Source organism: Dendronephthya gigantea, unplaced genomic scaffold, assembly GCF_004324835.1.
Source record: "Dendronephthya gigantea isolate DGI-Jeju-01 unplaced genomic scaffold, DenGig_1.0 000010F, whole genome shotgun sequence".
In the NCBI taxonomy this organism is placed as follows: Eukaryota; Metazoa; Cnidaria; class Anthozoa; order Malacalcyonacea; family Nephtheidae; genus Dendronephthya; species Dendronephthya gigantea.
Genome location: NW_021163020.1, coordinates 2,503,091 through 2,512,960, shown reverse-complemented (window position 1 = coordinate 2,512,960; position 9,870 = coordinate 2,503,091). Strand labels below are relative to the sequence as shown.

Here is a 9,870-nt window from a genome sequence, read left to right as displayed (position 1 = left end):
AATATGCTTTATATATTTGACACACTGACCATTGTTTATACATTTACACTCTAATGGTATCTTTAAAATTAGCTGTACAAGCAAACATATCACTAACCTATTCCTTTTTAGTCATAAGCACATAAACCAAGGTGCGTATATGGTTAATGTTAAATTCGTGTACCTTGAAGTGCCAAAGTAGATATGAACAACCTAGAACATGCATCCAGTAAATCTATGAATATGGATTTGCCTGGTCTAGATGGCAAGTACTATGGTACTTTATTCTTAACAAATACTCTGGGATAAATTTGGCCAGTCAAAACACTCAGTCAGTCTATAGTAAGCAAGATGGATGCATGTGCGTTTGAAAAGCACTTCTGAAAAACTGAAATGCAGTCCAGATTCATTCATATCAATAGTGGCATAGTTAACCTGAAATGCCACAAAGGAACAAACAATGCAAGCAAGAATATCATAATCTGTTCACAAGCAAATACTGATGGTTCACAAGAGGAAATCCTGATGTAAGCCATACTGTTTCTGTTGCTTCAAACATTTCTATTATTGCATAATTTACAATTTCCTAGTATTTATAGACATTCAGTTGCTGGTAGCAATGCTATCATCATATGTACCATTGCTACATTATTTCTTTCATGAACCCTGGAAAAAGAAAGTACATTTACCGAATGTTATACAAGTGAAATTAATTACAAAAAGTATAAAAATATTCTGTGTTCATTAATGTATCACTGCATGTGTTGTTTTACTACAACTAAATGATTGCATTATTTTTCTACCTGTTCATTTTCATCATCTTCTAACTCTTCTAATTCCTTTTTGATTAGTTCACGAGCAAGTTTAACATTCTCATATTCATTGTAGTGATGTTTACGTTTGTCTTGGAATGCCTTCTTAACCACTGTAACACAGAGGTTTTTTAATTTTTAGGTTTAATATTTGGTGTCAATGCTGAAACCTAGCCCATATCCATAAAGCACAAGTACCTTGCTGTTCAGGTGACATCTCTTCATCTGAGCTACTTTGGTCCTCTGGCTCTGGACTTTTGTTGCATTCTGCAGGGACATTTTTTATTCTAAAGTACAAACAGATCATCTCACTTTTCTTTCCGGGCGTGCCTTATTAACTTGTTATTGGCGGAACCTTAGATCCCTGCCAACCCTTAGGAAAAGCAAATGGTAGAAATAGGGTATTCAGTTTTCCAATATGTAAGTATATGTGTATATATTTTTACTTTTCAGCCAGTTGTTGTGGATCAAGTTGGCAAGCACACTCAGGGTCAGATTCATCATTCTGGTAGTTGTATGGTGTTGGTGGTTCATTGATCTTCATGTGACCATAGTCTTTACCAGCAGGATGATATGTCTGAAGTATGTTCATCTCATCCCAATGAACCTCAACTCTAAATAACAAAGGCACCGGTAATCGCATTTCTTAGCTATGTATAAAGTCTTACAACTAATTAGCCTATATTTTTCAGCTTTTCTTTGAATGTAGTATATATGCAACAAATTACCCACTTTGTATTTTACTCAGATCTAATGGCTGAAAAATTCAACTGCCAGCGACAAAGAACCGCCAGCTGATAACGAGGTAACGAACATCGGCCGCTCAGATCTCTTGATGGCCCATTATAGCGAGCAATACACCAAGATGACAAGATATGACCTTTGTGGAGTAATCTCTGGGAGGCATTTAGGTAAAATTGCCGTTATTTTATGTTCAAGTTCGCTATTTTAACATTGTTGTAATAGCATCAGCTTATACAAAAAAATTGTACAAAAAGATCACTTGAATGAAATTTTCCAATATACAAGATCGCGATAAAGTGGGTTATGATATTAAATATTCAAATAGGATTTTGAGTAAGAGAAAACTCCTAATTTTTAGCAAGACGCAAAAAAAACACAGAGTGATAATTTTTCAAAAAGAAGAAATATTCCGCCAACGGTTTTGGGCTAAGGGAGCGGAAACAGAGATCTATCACAGGATAAATTGTATTACCTGCTATTAAAGGTACTTACGCGCATATCTGATGCTATTAATATTTAGAATCCTTGTGTTTCTATAGAAGTCTCAAGCAGGACAAATGACAAATCAATCTTTCTTATTTTAATACTGTTGTGATTAATCTTACCTTTGATCGTCGCATGAGGCGGTATGTTTTAGAATACTTTTAGGTTTTTCTCCTGTCGATTCTTTGGGCGACGCCATAATTAATATTTTATGTTTACATTAATTATATTCGGCTTACATGAATTATTTCCGGGTACGACGAACAATGACGAACGGATTACGAGATTTCACGAAACATTCCGAAGCTTTCCGATGTATGCGAATAACTCAGGAGTAAAAATAACAACTATATTTTCATAATTTCATTTTGGGTTCTTTTTCGATCTTTCAAAAAAAAGTAAGTTTGTGTTTTATTATATTCTGGTATAAAAAGAGCTTCATTTAATGCTCAACCCTGACTCTGAGTGTTTGTGGCGAATACAATAATTTATGGGACAGTTTTTTTAATGATTTAAAAAATGTGATCATTTTTAATAATAAGTTGGATGAATTGGGGGTCTGCTAAAACTAGAAAAATCTTTTTGACTGACAACCCCTTACCTGTTGATACGATTGCCTGGGCTTGAGTTGACGTACTGCAAGTATACCAAGCACTGATTTCTTTAGACTTGCAAACCTGTATATTCTATGCAAAACTGTTAAATAATACAGTATTGACATAAATTTTTTACTGTAAAAATTATTTAGACTGTCATACTGGTATGGCCGAGAGTGGAGGAGAAATAGACAAACCGTATGGTTGTGACATTTGCAATCGACGATTCACAGTGTCGAATCACTTGGCTAGACATAAAAGAACCCACACAAAAGAAAAGCCTTATGGATGCGATGTTTGTAGCAAAAGATTCATTAGATCAGATGATTTAAAAAAGCATCAGAGATCTCACACAGGAGAAAAGCCTTATGAATGCTTTGTATGCAACAAAAGGTTTTCACAATCAAGCAACTTATCCAGACATAAACTAACACATATAGGAAATGAGCTGTATGAATTTGTTCTTTGCAACAAGGTGTCCACAAGTATGCCTGCAGATGAGACAAAAAATGAAACAGAGTCATAAACCAGGGTACATCACTGCTTTGTTGTTCTGGGTCCAGGCCAGGAATATTGACAAATCTCTCTGTGAATGGGACATCTAGAATATGTATCCATAGTCTGTACCACTGTCAAATAGGCAACACAAATATCACACAAATATCACAATATTCATTGTATTCATGCTTATCTGAAACCCACAATGTGACTGGGTTGTAAATGGAATATTCATAGCTATTCAGTAAATTCTAATAAGACAATATGTATACAATTATGCAGGCTATTATTTCATGCATAAGTATGTGATCTGATGGGCCAGGGGAAGGTTTGCCTTTATCCTAAGTTCCTCTGGTTATTCTTCCAGAAAACCTGAAAACACACTTCCTATTTTGCTGCCTTAAAATGTATGGGTGAGGAGATCAGAAGAATTTTTAAAATATGTTTCTATTTCCAGCTGGGGGTCATTCGGATCATAGGGGTTCACTTGTAGATTAGGGTGTACATTTTGATGAGTGTACAAGATGATGAGTGTACATTCCCTGAAATTGAAGTATTTTGAACCAAGTGCATTTCAACAAAATTGTACATGATAGCAGTCTAGAATTTACAAGGAAATTTCTATTTATTTCATGGATAAAAAGCTAAAAATTCAGTGGAGTGATCAAATTCTCGAAACGTACAATGCAAGCATCGAAATACAAGTATAGAACCGGTGAATTATAGTTCAAGTTTGCTGTGGTTTTTTATCATGATAGCAGAGGTTTGTACAAATGACTTGTCAGGCTTTTGATGACATATTGTTGTAAATATAAAATATTGAGCAATAAAATTTTGAATGATTTCCATAATTTATAAGCCTGTATTAAACGGATCGCAAATCGTAAACAAATCAAGTCAAGGCACAGTACATATGATTAAATTCTAGCTTTCAAGCTAATGCGAAAGACTATATATGCTGGCAAGTGGCAAGAGATTCTATTATAAATGTGATGTTTGTAAAAAGACATCTGCATCTTTGCTACACCTGAGTTTGCATAACAAAACACAACAGTCAAGCATCTTAGAGTCTTAGACAGACACAAATTAATGTACACACAGGAAAACCCACACAAGTCTGATAACTACAAGAATAGACTTCGTCCCATAGGTAAACTTAAACAATTATATTCTGGAAAGTTTAAAACGAACGCTAATAGGAAAGGCAGTGATAATGGTGTCCTGAGAGATTATGAATGTGACATTTGTGACAAAACATTCTCAAAATCAAGATATTTAGCCCAACATAAAAAAACACATGCTGGAAGAAAGCCTTATAAATGTGATGTGTGTGAAAGGAGCTTTTTGCTGAAACATCACATGAAGAGGCACAAGTCAACCATCCACCCATCAGATTCTGTGAACTTGCATGAGCTTGGAACTTACGAGGCAGGATTTCATAACAGTGCAAGTATTGAGGGGCACAAAATGACTCGCCCAATGCAAGATAGCATGCTATTGTGTAAAACTTGTGGAAATGAAGTATTTTGTTCACAAGACTTTCAGGAAAATATTCTAGAAAGGTCTATGGACTATCATTACAATAAATATGATTGCAATAAATGTGCGGAATGTTTTTCCAATTTCAAAAGTTTGATTAAGCATCATGCGATGGACCATGGTGCCTTGTACAGATGTGATTCCTGTCAGGAGTTGGATGCAAAATGCCTCACAGATGTGGGCTATGTGTGTCACAAATGTGGTGAAACATTTAATACTTCTAGAGAGCTTTCTAAACATATAGGCACTCATGGCGAGTGTTATTCGATAAAAGATGCATGTAGTGAGTGGTAGTATTGTTTCTGTCAAGTACATTTTTGGAAGATTACATATTACTAAAAATATTTATGATCTGATTGCAGAGTGAGAAAAATCCAGGGGGGAATGGTATGCATTGTAAATAGTGTTTGGGAAAGGTGAAATGAATTCAAATGTTGATACTGTGTACTGTTTTTGCATAATGATAAATGTTTGTAATGTTTGAACCATACTTGGTAATCATAATAATAAGCAGACACACACAGACATTTTACTTTGAGAACAAACCTTCTATTTATATATGTAGATACTGTATATACAATGCTTGAAATGGGTAAGAAGTTTAGAAACTGAATAGGAAACGGACTACAACAGAAACTACAGCTTGTAGCATATTAGGAATGATTGTAAAAAGGTCAATAGGCATAAAATTATTAAAAGTTTTGATGGGAAAATGCCATCACTGTATAATAGACTACATCAGGCCTTGACCTCTTCGGCAGGTTCAGTATCATTTTCCACTTTCTTTTTCTTGAGGTATTCCTCACCTTCCTAAAATAGAACAAGCACAAATATTAACACATCAAACTGCTGATGAACGAGTCTTCCTAGAAATGAGATTCTAGCATTTCAAGATATCCAGTTGGGCATGAGGTACCAAATTACTAATGAGCAATACTTTGATAAAAGCATTTACTGCTCTCCACATTTACTCTTATTTCCTGGAAATATTTGTTTGAGCAATTTTTCAAGATACAGTAAGGAGTCCATGATTCAAATAAATGAACAGTGTCTTTGTCTGAGCATTGAAAGAAAATGGCAGGCAACAACTGGCAAGCACACACTTACACACTGAAATGAGAGAAATGAACTATAATTAGATTTCCCACATGGTTTTGACCTTGTATTTATCAAACAATGAAACACATGGCCCACAAGGCAAGCTCCCTGCTACTTTAATGCTGCAATATGAATAACAACTTTCCTATGAAATTGAAACCACGTTATTGGTATAAATAACCATCTTATATACACCTAAACCACACTTTGGGAATGTAAACGAACTCTAAATTATCTTCAATATATTAAATTATTAACATATGTCACTTTAATCCCGGCAAAAATGTTCAAACCGCATGTTCTCTTTCAAGTCTATTCATTCCCAAAAGTCGTACAATTGGTACAATCTGCAGTATAACACATTTTAATCACTTGTTTTTAAATTGTAAACACAATCTTACTGCAATTAAATTAAGCGGTAAAAGCAAATATTAGAGAAAATTTTCTAGCATTAAGATAAGGCGCGAGGTTTCTTTAAAATGCTTTCAGACATATGAAGTGAGTCAAAAGATCAAAAAAGCCAATTACTCGAAAAGATTTTTACAAAATGGCACTTCAGTTGACGTTTCTAATGGTTGAATATTTTATCATATAAAGGTACGCACCATTTCATCAAACGGCTGTAAAGTTTAATAAAATTGCGCAAAGTTTAGCAATGAACAGTCTTCGTTAGTCTTCGTTACGAACAAAGGTTTCAACTGTTTGCAAATCAACACAAAGTACAATGTTTCGCTCACAAACCTTAACAGTTTCTTCCATAGTACGGGTTCGTTTCATTGCTGCTTTCTCTTCGTCGTCATCAGCTGTTTCGTCTTTTTGTGCAACCGTCTCCGCGCCATTCTCGGTAGAGTCCGCTTCGGCAACTTTCCCGTTAGTTTCATCGTGTTTTCCGTTTTGGTTAGGTTGCGCGTCGCCGTTTTTATCAGCCTTCGTTTGTGCTCGTGTCTTCCCTAATTCTTCCCCGTCCAACAAGTCTTTCCCTTCCTACACAACACGAGAGATCGGAGTAGTTTAGTCCGAATTTGAATTGTATAAATTACTTGAATGGAAAGACCTCGTGCTCAACTGCTCACGAAGTCACGCGAATGTACTGTACTTTTTACCACAAATATTTAGAAATCGAACCTCGTACATTCATATCGACAAAGAAAAGAACAATGTAAAGTTCACCCACAAAAGACCGATAGTGCGAGTTCAACGATATCCCGCTCGAAATTCCGTGATCTTTGCAGTTGCTTTTATAATCTTTCCATATAAATACAGGAAAATAACAACATTCTGTACAAACCTTCGCCGTTTCGGCCATTGTCGTTGTTCGTTTCAAATCGCTCTGGTCTTCCGTCGATGTAATATCTTCAATTTCCTTCTGTTGCCCTCGGGTTTTCGCGTCTTCATCAACGCCGCCTTTTGCCTCCAGAAACGCTTCTCCTTCCTATTAAAGAAAGTAATTAAGACCGTCGAGCAAGAAGCGTCAAAATGAGAGGCTTAAAAGTTAAGATATCGATGCAAACGCTTCTATCGATCTGATACCTTCGCTGTTGCAACCATTGTGTTGTCGCGTTCGAGTTTAGATACTTCCTCGGCCATCTTCTTTGAAAGATTTAGGACAAAAGTCTGACAAAAACGGGAAGAAACTGTTTCCACTCAACACAAAGTGACAGCAACAAACAACAGAGCTCTTCGCACTTTGAGTACATGTAAAAGAAAGCGCACAAATGAAAGAACGTACTCTGATTGGCTCACAGATGTTCTTTTTGTTCTGCGAACTCTATCATTGGTCAATCGAAACAGTCGAACAAAAATAGCACGCGATCGCACGCGTATTTTATTCTCGCGAGAATCTCGCGGGGGCAAGCAGCGGATTAGAATTACGATGGTTACCGGATTAAATTTAAGATTATAACTTTTAGATTATAGGATCAAAAGAATTAGGATTCAGTTAATCAGATTCTAGCCGTAAAAGAAAGAAGGCGGAAACTTCATGTAGGGTTTGTAAATACGCAAATGGTCCTGCTTATAAGGGGAAATCAGAAAATATATTATTTTTGGGGAGAAAACAAAATAGAATAAAAAAGAATACTTCGTTTGAAAATAATGTCCAATTTTGTCAGGGTTTTTTTGTTTGCATCTGGTGTTCTTCTTTTTCAGGATGTGGATTCGGCTCGAAGTAGTCCATGTCCTTGTTCGGACGAGAAGTTATGCCAAAGAATCACAAAGGAAGTTGACAAGGAAGTGTTGGTGTGGAGTACAAGTGATAAAGTTTGGCAACACTATAACTGGTCCGTTGTCACCACTGTAGCTGTGTTTGGTGATTGGAATGATGAATTGATGTGTTTTGCGCATTCTAAGGTTATCTTTTGGATATCTATCATATCTACAGTAATTAAACGATTCACGATCGCCCAGATTCATTGAGTTGATGGTCCGGTATTAAAAATATAAATTGTCCACAGGAGGGCAAGTATTAAACACCGTATTAAATTAAGGCCCGCATTGCAGTTTTTTCCCGTCTCTCCGAGACCTCTCAAGGGTCCAGAATCTTCTTAAATGTATATACTGTAATAGCCTATTGTTTTGTAACCCGTTACGTACATGCAATAATACTTTGCCAGGTATTTTTATAAAAATGTTTATTTATCAAAATTGTTTGCCTCAAGGAGGAGTAATATGCTAGACAAGGCAGATATAATTCTTTTATCATAATCTAAATCACAACAAAGTTTTGTTCCTGGCACCTTAACATTGTAGCATGTTGCAATCAGAAATCTTGCAGTTTAATGCAATCATGTGATTTTTTCCCCAGGGGGTAAAGGTTGTTCTCGTTGGTTTCTTTAATGTAAATGATCTATCAAATACAAGCAAGTGTGAGGAATGGGTGGATGGCCTGATTACAAAAGCTATTGCTGTGCATGCTGATGGAGTGAACCTTGATTTGGAAGGGCCAATCAGCAAAGGTAGCAAGGAGGTGAACCTACTGAATGAGCTTACAGCTGATGTTTACAAAACCTTCAAAGACAAGCTACCGGGTTCACAGGTAAAATTTAAAACCACAAATAAATAATCCTATTGTTCACAAGTTGCTATGATTTTGAGGCTTTGCTGCACAATCGCTTACCATGTCTAACCTATTTCGTCAAATCAACAGGTAACATTTGATGTGGCATGGTCACCTGACTGCATTGATGGTAGATGCTATGATGTTGCTACTCTGTCGAAATCAGTAGATTTTCTTGCAATAATGTCATATGATGAAATGAGTCAAATATTTGGCCCAGAGTGCACAGCTTATGCAAATTCACCATTTAACAAAACAAAATCAGGTATGCATGAGGTATTATTGCAAGGTGCATTGATTGTGTGCTCAGTTACTTAATGTCTTTATGAAGGTGTATCGAAATACATGGATTTGGGAATCCCAGCTAATAAACTGGTTCTTGGTTTACCATGGTATGGTTATGACTACCAATGCATAGCTGTCACTGGTGTGGACACATGCCACATAAAGAAGGTCCCTTATCAAGGTGCAAATTGTAGCGATGCAGCTGGAAAACAAGTGGCTTACTCAACAATTAACGACTTACTGCTCACTCGCACGGAAAGTGGCAGAAAGTGGGATGCAGGCAGTCAAAGTCCGTATTTTGATTATTACGACATGAGTAACCAAAGACATCAAATGTGGTATGATGATCCGCAAAGTCTTGGCATTAAACTTGCATATGCAGTTGATATTGGCCTCAAAGGTGCCGCAGTGTGGAATTCAGATTTACTTGATTATAGCGCATTGAAAAGAAGCATTGCTCAAACCAAAGATATGTGGGTCACACTATCTAGTATAAAAGAAAAGAAAAACAAAAACTACAAGCACTCGATTGATATATGAGCAACATGACATCTCTCCCTAATCACAATCTTGAATCTAACTGAAAATCTATTGTCTAGATAAGATTTTGGTTTGCTCATATACTATGAAACAGCCAAAATATAGCAAACATATTTGAAACATGATTTATCATATGATTTTTACACAGACTTTTATGACTGGTAAGCAAATCAATAGAGTAAAAAGTAAAGTTAAATCTTAGAGAATCGAGAAACTCTGGGAACGAGGAAGTATGCTTAAT

At 36.1% G+C, this 9,870-nt stretch overlaps 3 protein-coding genes across 4 annotated transcripts; 1 reads left to right on the top strand and 2 right to left on the bottom strand.

Moving 5' to 3' along the window:
• Positions 1-27: 27 nt before the first annotated feature.
• Positions 28-2,244, bottom strand: LOC114518156 (protein phosphatase inhibitor 2-like). The gene is made up of 5 exons (XM_028538097.1): positions 2,141-2,244; positions 1,238-1,405; positions 990-1,078; positions 783-904; positions 28-645 (listed from the first exon to the last, which is right to left on the bottom strand). Exons 1-5 carry the CDS (start codon positions 2,215-2,217, stop codon positions 637-639), a joined length of 465 nt encoding a protein of 154 aa, XP_028393898.1. The 5' UTR covers positions 2,218-2,244; the 3' UTR covers positions 28-636.
• Positions 2,245-3,155: 911 nt separating this feature from the next.
• On the top strand, positions 3,156-9,646 carry LOC114518153 (di-N-acetylchitobiase-like). Of its 2 annotated transcripts, XM_028538093.1 has the most exons (5): positions 3,156-3,875; positions 7,898-8,098; positions 8,553-8,783; positions 8,895-9,069; positions 9,136-9,646. In XM_028538093.1, the coding sequence occupies exons 1-5, from the start codon at positions 3,864-3,866 to the stop codon at positions 9,627-9,629; spliced, it is 1,113 nt and encodes a 370-aa protein (XP_028393894.1). In that variant the 5' UTR covers positions 3,156-3,863; the 3' UTR covers positions 9,630-9,646. The 2 variants fall into 2 exon arrangements, with proteins under 2 accessions (XP_028393894.1, XP_028393893.1); XM_028538092.1 differs by lacking the exon at positions 3,156-3,875 and having other exon boundaries at positions 7,716-8,098.
• LOC114518155 lies at positions 5,179-7,439 on the bottom strand. Its single transcript, XM_028538096.1, has 4 exons — positions 7,280-7,439; positions 7,038-7,181; positions 6,491-6,733; positions 5,179-5,461 (listed from the first exon to the last, which is right to left on the bottom strand). Exons 1-4 carry the CDS (start codon positions 7,334-7,336, stop codon positions 5,390-5,392), a joined length of 516 nt encoding a protein of 171 aa, XP_028393897.1. The 5' UTR covers positions 7,337-7,439; the 3' UTR covers positions 5,179-5,389.
• Positions 9,647-9,870: the final 224 nt, after the last annotated feature.